General features: G+C 49.8%; 1 protein-coding gene and 1 long non-coding RNA gene across 6 annotated transcripts in view; one reads left to right on the top strand and one right to left on the bottom strand.

The window, feature by feature from the left end:
- RFX2 (regulatory factor X2) overlaps window positions 1-5,194 on the top strand; it is a 92,952-nt gene extending 87,758 nt beyond the window's left edge. For all 4 annotated transcript variants that reach the window (XM_027547413.1, XM_027547414.1, XM_027547415.1 and 1 more), the window contains 3 exons: window positions 1,823-1,976; window positions 3,054-3,096; window positions 3,549-5,194. In XM_027547413.1, coding sequence (XP_027403214.1) covers window positions 1,823-1,976; window positions 3,054-3,096; window positions 3,549-3,646 — 295 coding nt within the window. In that variant the 3' untranslated portion in view covers window positions 3,647-5,194. The remainder of the gene's footprint in view (window positions 1-1,822; window positions 1,977-3,053; window positions 3,097-3,548) is intronic.
- LOC113895790 lies at window positions 814-22,148 on the bottom strand. 2 transcript variants are annotated; one of them, XR_003511931.1, is made up of 5 exons: window positions 21,983-22,148; window positions 18,733-18,981; window positions 13,438-13,508; window positions 2,363-2,572; window positions 814-1,292 (listed from the first exon to the last, which is right to left on the bottom strand). It is a non-coding gene; the product is annotated as an uncharacterized LOC113895790 (long non-coding RNA). The 2 variants fall into 2 exon arrangements; XR_003511930.1 differs by lacking the exon at window positions 13,438-13,508.
- Window positions 22,149-22,191: the final 43 nt, after the last annotated feature.

The raw sequence follows: 22,191 nt of genomic DNA, 5'->3' as shown, positions 1-22,191 counted from the left end.
TGCTTTCCCCAGGGAGCCGTGTGGCCCGACTGTCGTCAGAGAAGCCTGCAGGCCTCTCGTGTGAAGTAGCACACCCCTTCTCACCCTCCATCCCCCGCACCCAATTTTCTTCCATTGCCTTGTCCTTTGTGTGATGTCTGTTGCCTGTCTCCCCGATGATTGGGAGTGTCCCCTCAAGAGCCAAGATGTTGTTCTTGTTCACTCCTGCATCCTCAGCATCTGAATGTTGAATGAACAAATGAATGAACAAGAAAGGGACTGTGAGCCTGATCGGGAGTGTGGCTCAGTTACACAGCCTTTGCATTCGTGAAAGTTCTTCAAGCGACCTTTGCTTCCTACAGTGCTTATTTGGGACCTCCCTGGTGATCCAGTGGTTAACAATCTGCCTGCCAATGCAGGGGACACTAGTCCGATCCCTGGTCTGGGAAGATTCCACATGCCTCGGAGCAACTAAGCCTGTGCGCCACAACCATTGAAGGCCACGTGCCTAGAGCCCACGGTCTGCAACATGAGAAGCCACCGCAGTGAGAAGCCTGCGCACCACAAGCAGAGAGTAATCCCTGCTTGCTGCCAACTAGAGAAAGCCCATGAGTAGCAACGGAGACCTAGCATAGCCAAAAATAATAATAAATTTCTAAAAAATAATGTGCTCCTCTGAACGCAGGCACTCACCACCCAGTGCCTCCTAGGGCATCTTGGAGCCACAGCCAGCTGGAGCCAGCTCTCCGTTTCCACTGCTGAACCTACCTGCCTTCAGAGTGTGTCTGTCTACACACTGGCCCCAGAAGATGCAAAAAGAATTAAGTAAACTGATTTGTTGTCAGTTGTCTTTACTGACTCGCAAGTAACAACAGTTTCAACCTGTTAAAAGACAAACTGAGGCTTGTTAACTTTTCAAAAGATTCTCTGAGCAAACATCGCTTTGAACCAAGCAGCGCCAAAGCCAAGGTGGTGAGGGGCCTCCCCAGCCGGGAGCAAGGGGAGAGGTGTTCACACCGAAGGAGAGGATTTGATGGCTGCGGCTGGCACGCACTGACTGATCTGATCGGGTTGTGGATGCTTGGACCCCAGGGTGACACCCCCTGAGTTCCAGTACTGTCACGGGTGGTATTCAGTTGTGGGTCCCCTCCCGTCTTGTCCCTTCCTGCTTCTGTTCTCGCTGTCACAGCAGTTAGACATCACCAAGGGTAGCTGGGTTCTGAGATGGCGCATCTGGGTGTTGGGGGCCACTGGCAGATGTGTGTGTAGTCCAGACTGTGTGGTTGGGCACCACATTATCCCTTTAGGTTTCTCTGTAAAGAATGAGATAGGAGAGCTCTTTGAGCAACAGAGTTTTCCAGGCAGATGGCACACAACAACACATCAACAACAGACATGACTAATAAAACTTTACTTATGGACACTGAAATGTGAATTCAGGTACTTACGTGCCGTGAAATAGAATTCTTTTATTTATGTATTTATTTTGAAGTTTAGTTAATTTGCATTACTGTACCAATTAGAATTTTTTTTTGACACTTTTCCCCCCAACCATTCAAAACTGTGAAAACTGTTCTTGGCACGCGGGCCATCCCAGACCAGGTGACGGGCTGGATCCAGTCTGGACCGGCCACAGTTTGCCAGCCCCTGCTTTTGGATGAAAGCAGCGAAGGCACCCTTAACTTGAGCCTTGTTTTTAGACGCCTAAGGCCACTGACTGGGGACATGGGCAGGGCAGGGGAGGTGGGGTGGTCCAGGCGGCTGGCTGGCGCCCTGCGGGCCAGCTTGGGGCTGGAGGGGAGCCTGGTGTCCGGGAGGTGCCAGCCCGTGTCTGCCTCTCCAGCTCCATGGTGATCCGAGACCTGACCCTGCGCAGCGCCGCCAGCTTCGGCTCCTTCCACCTCATCCGGCTGCTCTATGACGAGTACATGTTCTACCTGGTGGAGCACCGGGTCGCCGAGGCCACTGGGGAGACGCCCATTGCTGTGATGGGAGAGGTGAGCGCTCCCCACCCCAACCCTGGGACAGGCGGGCAGGCCTCGGGGTCCAAGAGGACACATCGAGGGGCTCGGGTGTGGGGGTCAGCGGCTGGGAGAGAGCTCGCCTGCCCCAGTCAGACTGGCACAGGCAGACCCTGGCTCCTGTCACCTCCTTATGAGACCCCGGGCAGGATTTCCTGCCTCCTGGTGGTAGAATACACAGAACGTATCATTTACCTTTTCAGTCATCTCACAGTAAACAATCAAATGGCATTTAGTACATTCACAACGTTGTGAAACCCCCACCTATCTTGTTCTAGAACATTCCACCACCCCAAGAGAAACCCCATTCCCACTGGCAGTCCCCCATGTACCCCTTCCTCCAGTCCCTGGCAACCACTCACCCCCTCTCTGTCCCCGTGGATCTGCCTGTTCAGGACATTTCCGCCACGGAGTCTCAGCCTGTGTGTCCTTCTGTGTCTGCCACTCTTCCCAAGCATTGTTTTCCCAGGGTCCATCCATGTGGAGAGTCAGGGCTTCCCTCCTTCTTATGTGCTCTTATGGCAGAGCACTCTCTGGTTGCCTGGCTATTTACCACTTGGCAGACCCATCACCTGTTGGTAGAGGGGCTGTTTTCAACTTCTGGCTGGTATGGGTCATGCTGCTGTGAGCATTCCTGTACATGTTTTGTTTGAACATCTGCTTGAATTCTTTGGGTTACATACCTGGGAGTGTATTTCTGGGTCATGATGGGTTTGTTTTGAGGAAGAAACAAGGTGATTTTAGTGCACAGAGATGTTAGTGTATGATAAGCAGTGAGAAAAAGTGGCCGTTCCTTCCCTGAGCACTCAGAGGTCACAGCCTCTGTGCCCTTGCTGGCCTGGGCAGTCGGCACCCCCTCTACCCTCCAGCCACTCCCAGGCAGGGTCTAGAGAGTGTCAGAGGGGACAGCCCAGGCCCCTGAAGCTTCAGGGCTGTTTCTCAGGGCATAAGCCCCCCCACTTACAAAGCCAAAACCAGTTTCCACTGTGGACACGGCTCACCTTCCCCGGGACCGCCCTGTGGAGCCCCTCACTCTGAGCCTCTCTCTTTCAGTTCAACGATCTGGCCTCCCTGTCGCTGACACTGCTGGACAAAGGTGGGTGTGTCTGGGCGCTCCCTCCCGTGCACAGTGGAGGTGGGGGCAGCCCCTAAGGCGGGGCTGGGCGGCAGCCTGCATGTCCACCGGGGCTCAGAGCAGAAGCCCCTTCCCCTCCTCCTAGATCACTATCCTGCTCCCCCGGCCGTCTACACGAGGCCCCGGAGGAGCAGGGCCATGGACGGGACTGGGGCGGCTCACTGCCTCCTCCCTCCATGTCTGGAGAGGGAGTGGGGCAGGTGGGGCAATGAGCACCCCCAGGGCCCATTCCTTGCCCCACGGCGATGGGAGGCCCAGTGCCCAAAGGGGACCCTACCAGGCGCATGACCAGGCGCATGGGCACTGGTCCGAGGGTGGTCGCAGGGAGGAAGACCCCCAGTCAACCCAGACCCGAGCCAAGGCAGGGCCCTCACTTGGCCTGTTCATGCCCCCCACCCCACCCGACCCCACAGATGACATCAGCGAGGCCCACTCGGAGACCCGAGGACGGGGCGAGCCCCTGGTGAAGCGGGAACGCAGCGACCCCAACCACCCCCTGCAGGGCGTCTAGCTGGGCCCCCAGCTCCAGGCCCGAGCTCCACCACAATAGTGCCTCTTAGACAAGTGACCTTTACTCCGAGTCCAGGGGCCCTGGGTCAGGGTGCCCATAAAAGACACCCTCTTCCTCGAGAGAAAAACCGCTGTGACCCTGGAGGAGTTGCGTGCCAGGTGCCCAGGGACTGAGCTGCACACTGGGGCACCCAGCTCACTTTCTCCTCCTCCTGAATCTCCTCCCTCTTCGGCACACACCCCGGCTCAGAGCTGGAAGGGGCTGGGTGGTGGTGGCCAGTCGCTGCCTCCCCTCCCAGCTGGGAACTCCAGTGGCCCCGGGGAGGAAGAGGGTGTCCCGCAGCCCTCCTCGTGCCCTGCAGAGGGCAGGGGCCGTCTTGATCCTTGCCTCGTGGCCTCCTGCCCAGCTGGTCCCCGAGAGCCTGGTCTCTAGATGCCAAAGGGTTCAGAAGCAGCTGCCAAATGATCCCTGGACAGGGCTAAGCCCACAGCCCATGGCTCAAGAATCAGTCACCAAAACAGGCTCTCTGGTGCCAAGACCCAGTGGGACCTTTACGTCAAACCCAGAAGCTTGATCTGCAACTGGAAGGATTGGGATTCTGCCCAAGTTCACAGCCAACATCAAGCTCAACAGTGAGGTCTGGAATGAGTTTGTTCCAAGGAGTTCGGGAGATCAGTGTCCCCTCAGCGCCTTCAGAGGGCAGCCCTCCAGCCAAGCCTGTGCATGAACTGCTGTGGCTAAGCCCTGCTTCACAGAATCTTCCAGATTGCCTGCCTTTGAAGTAGCGATCCCTGAGTGCTATGACTCCAGCAGGTCCCATCTTGAACTGTCAGAGTCTAAACTCTTCTCTGGGGACAAATGAACCCCAAGGCCCGGCCCAGCCCTGAACTCTACACGCTCATGTCTGCGTGCCTCATAATTTAACCTGTTGCACCAATGGGCCTGGCCCAGAGGGCTGACCCCACAGCAGCTGCAGAGAAGACGACAAGCCTCTGGTCTAGGAAGGCCCGGCTTCGTTTCTCTTTTTGAAAATATGTTCATACTGATAGTTTTGTGCTCTAATTGTTATTAGAACGTTCCTTATGAATGTGTATATGGCAGTATATCCGGTCCCCAACAGTGTTTTCTCATGCGTGCAGAAGGTACTAATGGAAACTCACGTGGCCTTGCAAACCCTGCTTCTCGACAAGCAGCGCTGTGCATCTGTGTCCTCGAATGCCCTGGGCAGGGAGCCGAGGGGAAAGATGAGAAATCTCATTCTAAGGAACCAGCGGCCTGTCGTGGTGATCACCGAGTGCATCTCCTCTCAAGACTGCAGGCTCAGATTAACTCAGACAAAAAGAATGTCTTTAAAGATACGTCTGCTTTCCTGAGAGATGGTCAAGTTCATGGTTCCTGGACGGTCATGCCTGCCTCTTCCTCCACGTTTCTGCCTTACGCCCTGTCTAGTCCTTTGCCGGATTCCATGAGGAGGAATATAAACGACATAAAGACACCAGACTTTCGAGCCCATTCTTGTTTTTCGTTGCAATAAACCCACTGAATGTACCCATTGAGGGTCATGGCCCACACTCCCACCCCTGCCCCGCCCCCCAGTGGCCCTGTAAGATACAGCTCCCCTTCCACCCCTTCCCACAGGGCCCTAGTCCTGGGACAGCGGGGCAGCCCAGACCTGGGCTCCGTGAACCTGGGAAGGGGGAGGAAGGAAATGCCGCTTTCCTCCAGCTCCCTGGGGAATGTTCCAGAAGGGGCGCAGTTTCCTCAGGCCGAGAGGACAACAAAGCAGCTCAGCCCAGGATGGGCAACACAGTGTGTCCAGACTAGAGTCATTCAGAGGTGCAGGATAAACCCAGCTCCAGCCGCTAACGCAGCCCATTGAGTGTATCTGGTAAAGTGGGGGTGGGGGGTGTGGGGCGGACCTCAGAAACCCCTAAGGATCAATGCCTGAGCCTCTTCCAGAATCACCAGGCCCCAGCCCCAGAGAGCCCAGCTTGTGGCATTAAGGTGGGGGGCTGGGCATCCATAACTGTTGCCACCACCCTCTCTGCAGGGGGTGGGGGTGGGCATGGGGGCACCCAACACAGGGGATTGTGGGACTTTGGAGAAATCCTGCAGAGAAGAGCAATGCACTCAGGAACCAGGAAGGGCCCAGGGGCAGGAGGATGTTCTAGAAACCTGGACACAGTTCTCAGTTGCCTGTAAAAGCTGCTTCTAGGGAACGAGGCAGGTGCCCCGCACGCCACCGGAGTTGCTCAGCCTCGGCCCCAGCCCAGGCCCCTTTGTCCTGAGTGGCAGCCTGGGCGACTCCAGGCGACATGAAAATTATCCCGAGCTGGGAACCCCAGGGCCTGCGTTTGGCTTAATGCCTCTGTGGTCCCCGTCTTGAAATTCCTAAGAATTTTCCACCAAAGGGCCAGTGCTTTCATTTCACACTGGGCCTCACAAATACTGTGGCCAGTCCTGGGGAGGAGCTCCCAGGAACCAAGCACGCAGCCTCCACCTCAGCCAGTGGCCAGGCCCCAACTCTATGCAATGCCCTGCCAGGCTCTGAAAACCCAGCGGAGCGCAGAGGTGTCCCCACCCTATTGTGGTTCAGGATTTCAGCCCATGGCCCCTGAGCAGCATCAACCCTTGCACAGAGCAGGAGCCACACCCCCAACTTTCCCCTCAGAGATCCCAGCCAGAGCCAGGCAATAGGGTCCCTGGTAGGGGAGGGCACCTTAGGGCCTGGGTGGCTGGTGAGGCTCATGAGCACAGGTGATGCCCACATGATTCCTGCCCCAGGAGCCAGAGAAGAGAGATAAGGAGGGGAGCCCACTGAAGGCTCCTGGGTCATCGAGTCCCTTGATGGCCCACTGGGTAGTGCATAAGAGGGACCTAGTCCTACCAAGAGCCTCAGGAGGTCCTGACCAGTCACAGTGGTTTCTCTATAGATGCTCTGGTCCCTTCTTTTTAACCATCTTCCAAGGTAGGTATTAACCACTCCCAACCACCGTCATACCCATGGGAAAATCGAAAGTTACTGGCTGGAAAGCAGGCAGGATGGCTGGAGCCCCAGCAGTCATACTGGACCTCGAGGTGGACATCATACGATAAGGGTGGCAAAGCAGTGAGGCAGAGGAGCCTGGGTTCCCAGGGAACCCTCCAGTCAGAGTTCAGTAAACCACTGAGGGTTGCAGGGGGACCCTCTGATGTTCCCGCTTCTAAGAACTCTCTGGTAGCAAGAACTCTGAAGCAGAGTATGGGGTGCACATGCATATGACACACACACACACGAGTGTGAAGCTGCAAGAGTGCTGAGAGATTCTCCCTGGCTGGGAGAGGCACCCCCTGCACCAGTTTTCCTCCCGCTTCTCTGGCTGTCCCTCTATCCCCACTCCCCATACCTGGGTCCTGCTCCTTCCACACCCTCTGTGACCTTGTCCACATGCTGCTGACAGCATCTGAAAATCCAGACCTCCTGCCCAAATCTCCACCCCACTGCCCAAGAGCCCCCGTTTTAATTTTTATTGGACTACCACTAACTTGATGGACGTGAGTTTGAGCAAGCTCCAGGTGATGGACAGGGAAGCCTGGTGTGCTGCAGTCCATGGGGTCACAGAGTCGGACACGACTGAGAGACTGAACTGACTGATAGTTGCTTTACAATGTTGCATTCGTTTCTACTGTACACTAAAGTGAATCAGCTATACATATACCCTTTCTTTTTTTGATTTCCTTCCCATTTAGGTCACACAGAGCATTAACTAGAGTCCCCTGTGCTGTAGATTCTCACTAGTTACCTATTTTATACATGGTATCAGTAGTGTGTAGTGTCAATCCCAGTCTCCAAATTCACCACAACCCAAGAGCCCGTTTTAGACATGGCACACCCCTAATGCTGCGAGTGCAATCTGAGCAGCCAGCGCCTACTTCATCTGGTTCCAAGAAGATGCCCGACCTCAACTAGTACAGAGCCTTTGAGTCTCCACAGATTTATTCACTTTGAAGGAGCTCAACTGCTTTTTACCTGGAGCCCACTTTTCACTTTTATGCACTGGAGAAGGAAATGGCAACCCACTCCAGTGTTCTTGCCTGGAGAATCCCAGGGACGGGGGAGCCTGGTGGGCTGCCGTCTATGGGGTCGCAGAGTCCGACACGACTGAAGCGACTTAGCAGCAGCAGCAGCGGTTTTTATTTCATCCCAATTCTCTGCCGCCCCCCTGTGGTCAGTTTGTGACACTGCCTCTTCCTTTACACTGGGGAAAACGGCCAACTCCGATTTTGCCTACAGGGGAGGCTGTTTTGTTTACACTGAAATTGCAATCATGCCTGGAAAAGACCAGAGCTAGCTGTCTCTCTTCCACATCCCATCTCTCCTCCTTTTCCTCAAATATTTCCTGTTTATTTATCTCCCTACAAGATATTCAGTAACTGTTAATACAAAGAGAAAAACAGTAACCTGACCAAGTGATCTGAGTTGTCATTAGTAATGATACAAATTGCCACCAGGTGCCTTCCTGATCTGTTATTGTGTTATTCCCACCCAGAAATCATCACCTTAATTTAATCAGGAGGAAACATCCAACAAGCCCAAAATGAAGGAGTATTCTACAAAATAGCTGGGAGTATTCCTGACTAGGGGCTTCCCTGGTGGCTCAGTGGTAAAGAATCTGCCTACAATGCACGCAGCGCAGGTTCAATCCCTGGTCCGGGGAGATCCCTGGAGATGGAAATGTCAACCCACTTCAGAATTCTTGACTGGGAGATCCCGTCGACAGAGGAGCTTGGTGGGCTACAGTCCATGGGGTCCCAAAAGAGTCGAACATAACTTAACAACTAAACAATAACAATTCCTCACTAGGGTCATGGTGAAGGAAAAATAAGACAGAGGAATTAATCCAGACTAAAGGAAACCCAAGGAGAAATGACATCTAAATGCAACAAGGGGGTCTTCCCTAGCAGTCCAGTGGTTAAGACACTGCATTTCCATTGCAGGGTGCACAGGTTCCATCCCCTGGTCTGGGAACTAAGATCCCACGTGCCATGCAAAGCCAAAAGATAGAAAATAAAAATTAAACGAGGAATCCTGGACTGGATCCTGGGATAGGAACAAAACACTGGCAGTCAGCAGATGAGACCTGAATAGGTTTGCAATCACTAGTGTACTGATCACGTATTGATCAGTGTGAATATCCTGGTTTTGAGTGTTGTGCTGTTTAAGGAATATTTGGGGAAGCTGGATGAAGCCCACGTGGAATTTCTTGGTAGTTTTTTCAACTTCTTTGTAAGTCTGAATTTTTTTTTTTTTTTTGAGGGTTAGGGTAAGCCTGAATTTGTTTTTAATTGAAGGTTAAATCCTTTTAATTACAGGGACTTCCCTGGTGGTCTAGTGATTAAGACTCCACACTCTCAATGCAGGGGGCACAGGTTCAATCCCTCGTCAGGGAACTAAGATCTTGCATGCTGCACAGAGTGACCTTCAAAAAAAAAAATCTTTTAAATTACAAAGAGAGTAAGATCAGTGCATGCGTGCTCAATCATGTCTGACTCTTTGCAACCTCATGCACTGTAACCTGCCAGGCTCCTCTGTCCATGGGATTATCCAAGCAAGAATACTGGAGTGGGTTGCCATTTCCAACCCCCCCAGGGATCGAACTTGACTCTCCTGCGACTCCTGCAATGGCAGGCAGATTGTTTACCACTGAGCCACTTGGGAAGCTTTAAGATCAGTATTTCCTCCTAGATCCATACCACATTTAGCTGCTGCAAAACATGGGAGGGAAGCGGATGCACCCAGATTGGATCAGGGTCCCCCTCGGCTTCCGTGTCGGCCACACCTTGCTGGCAAGAACTTGACCCGGTGAACTACAGTGGGAGAAGAGGTGCTGAGCAGAGGAGGCCAGGAACTCCAGCTGATTAACCTCTGGGTCCTCACCCTCCATGTGGGCCTGGGCACAGAGCAGCTACTTCCCACGCCGGCTCCCTGCCCACAATGGGTAGGTGATAACTAAATTACAGCTGTGAAGGCCCTTTTCCTGGGGTCCAACTACAGAAGCCATTTTCCAACTTGGCTGTAGAGAAGGAAGTTCTTGGTCCTCAGGGCTTCAGCCCTGACCCGGGGTCGGGGGAGGAAAAAGGCAGCAGAGAGGCTGGTCAGCAGCTTAAAGGAAACCATTGGGGTCCCTCCATTTCCCACTTCTGACCCTTGGAGAAAAATCACAAACCCCTCCAAGAACTCTATAGCTTTCCAGGCCCTGTGGGGCTCCTTGCTCACTCAGCCCCAGCCAAACTGAGCTCCTCGCTCTTCACCAAACTGGTTTCTGCCTCAGGACCGTTGCCCTCACTACTGTCTAGGGTGCTTCTCCTGCAGGTCTCCCGCTAGAAGTCACCTCCTCAGATGTCCAGAGGGGACTCCTGTGAACAACGTTTTTTTTTTTTCATATTTATTTTTGGCAGTGTCAGATCTTAGTTGCCCTGCAACACATGGGATCTTAGTTCCCCAACCCCACGACTCCTGCATTGGAAGGTGGATTCTTAACCACTGGGCCACCAGGGAAGTCCCTGAACAGCCGATCTAAAGTACCCTCTCTGTCACCTGATGCTTCATTATTTTTTCTGTAACACTGACTGGGTCACTATCTCAAATTATTTCACTTCCTCGTCTACTGTCAGTCCCCCCACAGAAGAATGCGAAGCTCCGTGACGGCAGAGTCTGTCTTGTTCCTGGGCCCCCAAGTGTAGAATGGTATCTGAGACGTAGTGGGTGAAGTGAATATATGCTGCCGTGTAACAGATCCTAAACTTAGTGGTTTGGTTTATTACAGGAAGCATCATTTATCTTTCATGGAGGTGAAGAATGGAAAGGGCCAGGCTGGGCAGGTGTCTCTCAGGGCTTTGCCTTTTGGTCTCTTTTTAAAAGTGTTTGGCTACGGCAGGTCTTAGCTGCAGCATGTGGGATCTAGTTCCCTGACCAGGGATTGAACCAGGCCCCCTGCATTGGGAGCACAGAGTCTTGGCCACTGGATGACCAGGAAGTCCCTGACTTTTGGTCTCACTTCAGCGCCTTTATAGCATGGCAGCCTCAAGGCAGGTGGACTGCTTACAGGACAGCTAAAGGCTTCCAGAAAGCAGGCCGAAGTTGTATCCTCAGCCTTGTGAGTCACATGATATCACTTCCACTTCTATAAATGGACATGTGACGCATAACCAGCCTGCCTCCATTCATGGAAAATGGAGCCCTCATCTTTTTTCAAATTGGAGAATAGTTGATTTACAATGTTGCTAATTTCTGCTATACAACAGTGACTCAGTCCTACATATTCTTTTCCATACGGTTTCCCACGGGACATTGAATATAGCTCTGTGCTGTACAATAGGGCCTTGTTGTTTATCCATTCTGTATATAAGTTTGCATCTGTGAACTCCAAACTCCCAGTCCATCCCTCCCCCACCTCCATCCCCCTTGGCAACCACAAGCCTGTTCTGTGTCTGTTTCTGTCTCGTGAGATAAGTTCCTGTGTCATATTTTAGATTCCACATGTTAAGTGGTATCAGGTGGCATTTGAGACCTGACCTTTTGATGGGAAGGTCAGAGAATTTGGGGCCATGTTTTAAAACCATCAGAGTAGGCGATCAACAAATATTTATTGCATAAATAAATGTTGACTAAGTGAACGTGTAAGAGACCAGATAAAGAAAGCACAGGAAGGTCTAAGGGACATGACAAAGGCAGCCATGGCCACCAGGATGAAAACTGTGAAACCAAGGGAAATTTAGTTGGCTCATCAGGCTGATGGGGCTTCCCTGGTAGCTCAGTAAAGACGCTCGCTACCTGCCAATGAAGGAAACACAGGTTCAATCCCTGGGTCAGGGAGATCCCCTGGAGGAGGGCATGACAACCCACTCCAGTATTCTTGTCTGGTGAATTCCATGGACTGAGCAGCCTGGCGGGCTGCAGTCTATGGGGTCGCAAAGAGCCAGACAACTGAGCGTGCACGAACGTCAGGGTGATGGGTTTAGCGTCCCTTGAGAAACCACAACTGGATTATATTTAGCCAGTGATGACATGTTGCTGGGAGTCTCCCAAAGTGTGGGATGGATGTGGTCCATGAAACTGACTTTTGGAGGCATGCAGACAGCGCATTAAATGACACAGAATCTCATGGATTAGTTACCTCAGTTCAGTTCTTTCATTCCTTCTCACTGTGTCAAGAAGTTTCAGTTGAGTGATAATATGCCTTTAATAGCCCTCTAAGAGTTTGCTAATCTCTTTACATTAAAAAAAAAAAAGAAAAACAGGCTTGGGGCTCAACACCTTGGCAGGCAACAATATCCACTCAGAATTACAAAACATTGTTTTGTTTTCATGTTTCTTTTTACAGCTATGGCTCAGTGGTTTTCTATCTGAAGTGGTGATATACTGTATCTATTTAATGTCAACTTCAACTAATAAAAGGCACATAAAGTATTAAGTTCACTAAGGGTCAGAGGGTTCAGAGACATGGCAACAGCCAAGAACACTTACCCAAGAGAAGTTACAGATAACAAAATGTAATGAATATAGTGATTGTTGTTCTTTAGTTGCTAAGTCGTGCCTAACTCTTGTAACTCCACGGACTGTAGCTCGCCAGGCTCCTCTGTCCATGGGATTTCCCAGGCAAGGATACTGGAGTGGGTTGCCATTTCCTCCTCCAGTGGTTCTTCCCGACACAGGGATTAAACCCGCATCTCCTGCATTATCAGGCGGATTCTTTACCACTGAGTCACTGCTGCTGCTCCTGCTGCTAACTCACTTAAGTCGTGTCCGACTCTGTGCGACCCCACAGACGGCAGCCCACCAGGCTCCCCTGTCCCTGGGATTCTCCAGGCAGGAGCACTGGAGTGGGTCAGAGTCACTAGGGAATCCCAAACATAGTGATACTGATAAGACATAAGAAAACTAAGTCTATGTATTGCAGACTAGACAGACCCGACGACCCCTGGTGTCCTTTCCAGCTTCCCTGGTGGCTCAGATGGTAAAGCGTCTGCCTGCGGTGCAGGAGACCTGGGTCCGATCCCTGGGTTGGGAAGATCCCCTGGAGAATGAAATGGCAACCCACTCCAGAACTCTTGCCTGGAAAATCCCATGGACGAAGGAGCCTGGTAGGCTAGAGTCCATGGGGTCGCAAAGAGTCAGACATGACTGAGCAACTTCACTTCACTGCAGTGTCCTTTCCAGCACCGACATTCTAGCTATACCTGAAGAATTTCTAGCCAATCTCTGTGGCCTGTGCCTGCAGCCTAGAGTCAAAATCCAAGGTAGCAAGTATCTTGGCTAAAATGCAGATTCTGATTCAGGTCTAGGTTGGAACCTGGGAATCTGTATTTTCAACAAATTTCCTGGTGATGCTAATGCTGCTGGTTTGGAGGCCACAGCAAGAAAGTAGCAGGCTCCAGAGAGAAAGAGAGAAAAATCTAGTATGCTACTGCACACCTCTGTTCAACTCTGATTAGTGATATTCACACTGGTAGCCTGAGACTGGCCATATGAAGTATTTATATCAAGGAAATCAGCACTACAAGGCAGGGTCCCTTTTATTGTTTTATTGTCTTCGAAATTTAAGTATGGGAAAATGGTAAAATTTACAAGAAACTATATATACACAGGCACATGTGTAATTATAGACAGAAACGCACGCTTCTCTGCTTCTCCCAAAGCAGCAGCTGTTGAACATTCACCACACCCCACTGGTTGTACAGAAATGTATAGAACCACCATATAAATACTGCAAACCAGTCAATCCTAAAGGAGATGAGCCCTGAATAACCACTGGAAGGACTGAAGCTGAAGCTCCAATACTTTGGCCATCTGATGTGAAGAGCCAGCTCATTGGAAAAGACCCTGAGGGCAGGAGAAGAGGGTGGCAGAGGATGAGATGGTTGGATGGCATCCCCGACTCAGTGGACACGAGTTTGAGCAAACCCTGGGAGATAGCAAAGGACAGGGAAGCCTGGCCTGCCAGAGTCCATGGGTTAGCAGAGTCAGTCAGACAAGACTTGGCAACCGAACAACAACAAAACTTCTATCGAGACCCAACAAGTAAATATTTGAAGATTTTTGGGGCAGACAGTCTGTTAAAAGAACTCAGCTCTGTGGCTGCAGCTTGAAAACGGCCACAGACATTATGTCAATGACTATGGCTGTTTTCAAGTAAATCTATGGGCACTGAGATTTAAATTTCACATGATTTTCACATGTTATGACAGATGATGATTCTTTTGGTTTCATTCCAACAATTAAAAATGTAACAGCCACCCGTAGCTTGAAGAAAGAAAGATGTGGCCCAAAGGCTACAGGACCTCCTTGTCCAGCTCGTACTGGAGCAGGAGTGGAGCTGGGGCCCAAACCAAAGACCGGGGGCACAAAGGTCCAAGCGTAGGGATCAGCCAGTGCACACATCCTAAGGCTCAGAGAGTCTGGTGAGCTCCAAAGCGTGAGAAATATGCCCACAGGTCCAAAACCAAGGCAGGGGCCCCGAGACGCGGAGCGTGGTGAAAGGGAGACTTCTGATGACGGTCTTGCGAGACCGGGAGTCTGGTGGGCAGGCACAGCCGGGACAGTTGCAGCAAGCACTTTACTTGCTAGCATGCAAGTCCCTCCCTCGATTTCTCATCAGCTGGGTACTATGGGGTGTATGATCATCCTGAAGGTTTGCTTATACAGTATCCTTCCTTCTCCCTTCCCGAACTAAGTGTTATTTCTCAACCAAGATTTTAGTTTATCTCTCACAACATCCCGCTTGCTTAGGGACTTTCCAGGTGTGTGAACTTTGTGGTTGTTACATCAGCAAACTGTTAGGCAAGCTTGGCTGCTGGTAGTTTTCCACTCAGAGCTAGCTACCTTTGGAAATGGACCACTTTTTTATTTCTTACAAATTCCCGATGGAGAAGCTCTATACAGTCAGCAAAAACAAGACCGGGAGCTGACTGTGGTCATGAACTCCTTATTGCCAAATACAGACTGAAATTGAAGAAAGTGGAGAAAACCACTAGACCATTTAGATATGACCTAAATCAAATCCCTTATGACTATACAGTGGAAGTGAGAAATAGATTTAAGGGACTAGATCTGATAGACAGAGTGCCTGATGAACTATGGATGGAGGTTCATCACATTGTACAGGAGACAGGAATCGAGACCATTCCCAAGAAAAAGAAAGGCAAAAAAGCAAAATGGCTGTCTGAGGAGGCCTTACAAATAGCTGTCAAAAGAAGGGAAGTGAAATGCAAAGGAGAAAAGGAAAGATATACCCATTTGAATGCAGAGTTCCAAAGAATAGCAAGGAGAGATAAGAAAGCCTTCCTCAGCAATCAATGCAAAGAAATAGAGGAAAACAATAGAATGGGAAAGACTAGAGAACTCTTCAAGACAATCAGAGATACCAAGGGAACATTTCATGCAAAGATGGGTTCAATAAAGGACAGAAATGGTATGGACCTAACAGAAGCAGAAGATATTAAGAAGAGGTGGCAAGAATACAAAGAAGAACTGTACAAAAAAGATCTTCATGACCCAGATAATCACGATGGTGTGATCACTCACCTAGAGCCAGACATCTTGGAATGTGAAGTCAAGTGGGCCTTCGAAAGCATCACTATGGACAAAGCTAGTGGAGGTGATGGAATTCCAGTCGAGCTATTTCAAATTCTGAAAGATGATGCTGTGAAAGTGCTGCACTCAATATGCTAGTAAATTTGGAAAACTCAGCAGAGGCCACAGGACTGGAAAAGGTCCATTTTCATTCCAATCCCAAAGAAAGGCAATGCCAAAGAATGCTCAAACTACCACACAATTGCACTCATCTCACACGCTAGAAAAGTAATGCTCAAAATTTTCCAAGCCAGGCTTCAGCAATACGTGAACCATGAACTTCCAGATGTTCAAGCTGGTTTTAGGAAAGGCAGAGGAACCAGAGATCAAATTGCCAAAATCTGCTGGATCATCGAAAAAGCAAGAGAGTTCCAGAAAAACATCTATTTCTGCTTTATTGACTATGCCAAAGCCTTTGACTATGTGGATCACAATAAACTGTGGAAAATTCTTCAAGAGATGGAATACCGGACCACCTGACCTGCCTCTTGAGAAACCTAAATGCAGGTCAGGAAGCAAGTTAGAACTGGACATGGAACAACAGACTGGTTCCAAATAGGAAAAGGAGTACGTCAAGGCTGTATATTGTCACTCTGCTTATTTAATTTCTATGCAGAGTACATCATGAGAAATGTTGGGCTGGAGGAAGCACAAGCTGGAATGAAGATTGCTGGGAGAAATATCAATAACCTTAGATAGGCAGATGACACCACCCTTATGGCAAAAAGTGAAGAACTAAAGAGCCTCTTGATGAAAGTGAAAGAGGACAGTGAAAAAGTTGGCTTAAAGCTCAACATTCAGGAAACTAAGATCATGGCATCTGGTCCCATCACTTCATGGCAGATAGATGGGGAAACAGTGGAAACAGTGGCTGACTTTATTTTTCTGAGCTCCATAATCACCTCAGATGGTGACTGCAGCCATGAAATTAAAAGACACTTACTCCTTAGAAGGAAAGTTATGACCAACCTAGACAGCATATTCAAAAGCAGAGATATTACTTTGCCAACAAAGGTCCGTCTAGTCAAGGCTATGGTTTTTCCAGTGGTCATGTGTGGATATGAGAGTTGGACTGTGAAGAAAGCTGAGCGCCAAAGCATTGATGCTTTTGAACTGTGGTGTTGGAGAAGACTCTTGAGAGTCCCTTGGACTGCAAGGAGATCCACCCAGTCCATCCTAAAGGAGATCAGTCCTGGGTGTTCATTGGTAGGACTGATGTTGAAGCTGAAACTCCAATACTTTGCCCACCTGAGGCGAAGAGCTGACTCATTAGAAAAGACCCTGATGCTGGGAAAGACTGAGGGCAGGAGGAGAAGGGGACAACAGAGGATGAGATGGTTGGATGGCATCACTGACTCGATGGACGTGGGTTTGGGTGGACTCCGGGAGTTGGTGATGGACAGGGAGACCTGGCGTGCTGCAGTTCATGGAGTCGCAAAGAGTCTGATACGACTGAGCGACTGAACTGTTATGAGAGGGGTGAGAACTGAGGCAACCATATCTTTCCATTTTCCAAACCATCCTTTTAAGCAATCTGTGAATGGGTCATCAATTCCAGCATTTTCTGCCAGCTCATTGGTTAAGGTCGTTAGTCCTTGTAAGGCCTTTGTGATGGTTCCATCAGGAGCTGTACTGTTGGGAATAAAAGTACAGCATTTCCCACCCAGCATAACACGAACACCCCTTTTCTCCTCTAGTTATCATGTCCAGTGCGATCTTACTTCCCAAGCCATCTGACTGGGGGCATCCAATTGGCTAGCTACTCCTTGGAGGCCATCTCTGGTATATCTGATAAATCTGTTGGTTATAATATATGTAAATTAATCCGATCTATATTTCTTTTTTTTTTATTAACTGTGGACCACCTAAAAAGTACTGACTCAAACCCTGTAGCTATTTGGTTTCAGGCCTTGAATTCATTAAGAACTCCCCTAGGGAATCCTATTGAATCTATATATATATACACACACACACACATATATATATGTCAAAGGAGCCCACCGCTGTTCTCCGACTTCGGTGGCTGGGTGGCTTTTCGGGTACCTTGTAGAATGCCAGGGTGAAGGGAATGGCCGATTGAATGAAGGCACAAGCCCCTGTCCAACTTGACGGCAGTCAGTCTAGGAGGTTCCTTTTCCCACAAAACCACCAGACATCAGCCCGGGTCTACGGAGGGCCGAGTAGTTACTGTTGTCTGGCTCATCGGTAACGATCAAGATGCTGGTGCAGGTCGAAAGTTCCCCCATGGATCTACTGAACTCTGCCCCCTGCCTAGAGAGGCAAGAGTACTCGCTGTGCTCAGTCATGTCTGACTCTCTGCAACCCCATGGACCGTAGTCTGCCAGGCTCCTCTGTGCATGGGACTTTCCTGGGAAGAATACTGGAGTGGGTTGCCATTTCCTTCTCCAGAGATCTTCCCCACCCAGGGATCGAACCCGAGTCTCTTGCATCTCCTGCATTGTTTCATATTCCCTATGGAGAAAGAGGGGACAGCTCTGGGTCCGACCTTTGCAGTTCGGGAAAGAGTCACGACAGATTCTTGCAGGTCTTTTCCCCACGCATCTTTGTCCTGGTTAAGGGCCAACATATGCCTTATGATCCTCCCAGATCAGTGTCCCCTCTGAGGGGGACCTGGTTCTCCACCTGTGCCTGGGGCGTCCGGCCACACATGCATCACATCACTCTTATGATGACCTTACACTGTAAATTTGACCCATTCGACCCAGGCATTTGTATCTCCATACCCTGTGTCAGTTTCTAAAGTCTGTCTTAGATCTTTGTACCTCAATTATTTCTATTCTTTTGGGATCATTAATAGAACTAACATGGTTTTCGGAGCTTGGGATCAGGACAGTCTCCGATACACTGGTTTTTATTTTCAATAAAGTTAAGAACAAATCACCCTAGGGGGTCTTTGCCAGTGACATCTGTCCCTAACCCATATACCTGAGATGCTACTTTTGGCTCTTAATCTAGGGTAGCTGGGTTGTTAACAGTCAAGAGGATGGGGTTGCATTTTAGATTTTGACAAGCTTCTGGTGGAATGCCCTTAGGTATATTTTGTCTTTCAAAGGCCTCCAACTAGGAGTCACCCACCCTACGTTTACCATCCAGTCCTGAAACGGGGTGGGCCATCGTACATCGTCCCAACTGGGGCAGAGGCTTGCTTTAATATAAACCAAATCTGGTTCAGGGCAAAGATACTTATCCTCCTGTGACAACTGTCTCTGATTTTCTAAGGTTCTGCAAGGTAAAATTTGGCAGGCATCAAAACTTAATAGTCTGAGGTGACAAGGTTTTGGTTATATTGACAACCAACCTGATTGGATAATCAAGGGTTCCTTGTCAATTTCTATTCTGACTTTTTACCTGTTGGTTTCAATACCGGTTTCCAAAGGTGTGGCCACATGGTTAATGGTTATTGTGAAGGGGAGGATTCAGAGGGAGGGATTTAACAAGGTTTTCTTAAAGTTACCTTTAAAGGCTGTTCATTGGTCCTTTCCCTTCCCTTTGAGGTCTCTTTTATTGGCCCCCTGACTCATGTATAATGAGTACAACCTTTTTCAGCAGTCCACACAGCTGTCTCGGTCGTCAGAAGCACTTGATAAGGGCCTTTCCAGCTTGGTTGGAGTTTGTCTTCTTTCCAGGTTTTGATTAACCCCAAGTCACCCGGCTGGAAGTGATGAATTCTACAGGCAGAGTCTGGGCAAGGTGTCCTTTTAATCTGGGGAATGATAAGGTAGAGGAAATGGTCAGTATATAGTTTCTTAGAAATTGGTCTTAGCCCAGGAGGTCTGCCTCCTGGAGTGTGTTTTCCTAATCACCCTCTTGTTAATTTCCTGGCAGGCTATGGCAGCTTCTGTAAACCTGTTTCGCAATGGTGTAGATTCTCAGGCAACCATAGTTTCTAAGTATTGTATCATACATAGCCTGGGGGCCCCAGTGGGCATTAATTCCCTCATCATGGGCTTACTTATCATTTTCCTTCCATCAGGTAACACCCATCTTTGGTCTTCAGTTTGGGTGTTTGAGATTAGGTTCAATAGATTCATTTTCTCCCCTAGAGAGGCTCGTTTAGTGGCTTCATCTGTGAGTCTGTTCCCTGTGGCTTCCATAGAATTCCCTTCCTGGTGACCATTTACATAAGCTATAGTTACCTCGTCTGGAAGCAGGAGACTTTCTGGCATTTGTTTAATCAATAAAAGTATTATACCTAATGTTGATGGCTCTAAAGTGAAAGTGAAAGTGAAGTTGCGCAGTCGTGTCCGACTCTTTGCAACCGCATGGACTGTAGTCTACCAGGCTCCTCTGTCCATGGGATTTCCCAGGCAAGAATACTGGAATGGGTTGCCATTTCCTTCTCCAGGAGATCTTCCCAACCCAGGGATTGAACCCAGGTTTCCTGCATTGTAGGCAGATGCTTTACCGTCTGAGCCACCAGGGAAGTCTAAAGACATGTCTATATTAACACTTTAACATCAGATATTAACTTAATATTGAATGTTTTTTTAGTTTTCATGAATCTAAAATTCTGGCCAGTTATCTTTTGTATTTTGAGAATTTATATAAGCTCTTAATTGTCTCAAGCCACTTAAGTAGTGCTTATTTACAAAATAATTTTGATAACGTCATCCACAGGTAAAGCATAACATTACATACCTATAGACAAACACAGAGAGATCAGATTACAATTTACTAGACTATCTCTAGCTAGCTTTCTTTAACAACTGCCTATGCAGTAAAAGAGCCCATTTTGACTATTTTTAGGACAGAAAATTTCCTTTAATTCCAATTAGCTACCTGCAAGAATAAGTTTTGTACATGCATAAACCAGGCTGGTGTTAGAGGCTGTTTTCTGGTGCCCCGTGTTTCTGTGTTTGAGGGATTTTATTTCCCATTTTAAGCTGAATTTGTCAGGGGTAAAATTTACTAGTGAAATTGTGTGGTGGGCCAGTGTGCTGCATGTGAGCTTAACTCCTCCAGGAGTCACCCCAGAGTCGTTTCAGCCCTCCTACGTGTCTCAGTAACTCCCTTCGGCAGTCTAAGACCACCATGGGTGCTCAGATCGATCAACAGCCAATTCTTATTTGAGACCCCTGGACAAGCAAGTGTCTTAATTAATGAGTGGGTTTCCCTAGGGGACCACTGCACGGTATGAGGACTCGGCCTCCACCATTCCCGGAAATTTCTCAGTCACCTGAGAATCATGAGCAGCCGGGAGGAGTAATGTCCCATTTCTTTGGAGCAAAGCTCTCATGTAAAAATCTTCATTTTTATCCGGACAAATTCTAGTTAAGCAATCAAACAGAGGAAAAGCATCACATCAGCCTCCAACTCAACCGCTCAGCATAGACCGCTCTGTCTCCTACAAGCAGGCAACAGTGCTGTCTTTCATCAGAGCCTTACTCAGCATCTAGTCTTGGCAGGAGGACTGCTGCTGCTGCTGCTGCTAAGTCGCTTCAGTCGTGTCCGACTCTGTGCGACCCCACAGATGGCAGCCCACTAGGCTCCTCTGTCCCTGGGATTCTCCAGGTAAGAATACTGGAGTGGGTTGCCATTTCCTTCTCCAATACATAAAAGTGAAAAGTGAAAGTGAAGTCACTCAGTTGTGCCTGACTCTTAGCAACCCAATGGACTGCAGCCTACCAGGCTCCTCCGTCCATGGGATTTTCCAGGCAAGAGTACTGGAGTGGGGTGCCATTGCCTTCTCCGGGCAGGAGGACTATCCTGCCCCAAATCTCAACATCCTCCCCAGTGGACTATGGGGCAGGGGGGATGTCAGAGGAAGAATCCTTATCTCCCCTTTTCTTTGGTTCCCTACGCCTAGAACATTTATTCCCCATTTTCAGCTGGTCCCTATGCCTGAGTTTCCCTGTGTGCTCAAGCCCCCCACACTGGAGGCTTCTTGCACACTCTTGAGAATAGCTTTGACCATCTCAGGTCGTTTCTCAGGTGGCCCTAGTAGTCAAGAACCTCTCCGCCAAAGCAGGAGACTTAAGAGATGCTGGTTTGATCCCTAGGTGGGGAAGATCCCCTGGAGGAGGGCATGGCAACCCACTCCAGTATCCTTGCCTTGGAGAATCCCAAGGACAGAGGAGCCTGGTGGGCTACAGTCCATGGGGTCGCAAAGAGTCTGACATAACTTATCATTCACCGCCGTTTTCCTCGGGGGAAGAAGGAAACTGAGGATTGGGACTCCATACTCGCTTACATCTCGGTCACACACACTCGACCTCCGAAAATGCCCAACCACCAAGGCAGTACTTATAGTTCAATTTTTGCTGGTTGCCCCGGTGCCTGCTTTTCTCGCCTGTGTAGGTTTCACTGTCTTCCAGACGATGGGCGATAGCCAGCCCACGTGATCTATGAAGGCAGTCGCCGTAAGGTCCAGGGCCTCGTGGGCCATTCGTCCCGGAACGCCCATTCTGATGGTTCAATGACGCAGGTCTCCTGCGCTGAGTCCCCCGATCAACATCTTTTCCCCGCCCCACCCCCATGAACCTTCTCTTTGGCCAGTGATCTCCAACCTCTGACCTCTACTTCCCCCAACCATCCCCCACCTCACCACGTGGCCTCAGAAAGTTTGCCTGACGTACGGTTCCTTAGAAGGGAAAACTGAGGCCTGAGGTGACATAGGGCGCCCCAAGACCCCCCTCCAGGGTCCCCTCCAAGGCCCGGACCTGCGCACATGAAAAGCCTCCCCCTGTCCCAACCCAGGGATTTACCTAGAAGATGGCCTTTGTTGCGGCGCCCTCCGCTGTCCACGCTCCAGCCTCGGGGTTAGGGCCGGAAAACAATCGGAAAGCAGGGGCATGAAAACCCACTCCGGCCGGGCAGCTGTAAAGAACTTCGTATCCCGGGTTGCCCGCCGCGCCCTCCAGGCTCACTGCGCGTGCGCCCTGCCCTGCCCTGCCCACGCCCCCTCGGTCGGCGG

Source organism: Bos indicus x Bos taurus, chromosome 7 (assembly GCF_003369695.1).
Source record: "Bos indicus x Bos taurus breed Angus x Brahman F1 hybrid chromosome 7, Bos_hybrid_MaternalHap_v2.0, whole genome shotgun sequence".
Taxonomy (NCBI): domain Eukaryota; kingdom Metazoa; phylum Chordata; class Mammalia; order Artiodactyla; family Bovidae; genus Bos; species Bos indicus x Bos taurus.
This window is presented reverse-complemented; position numbering and strand designations above follow the sequence as displayed.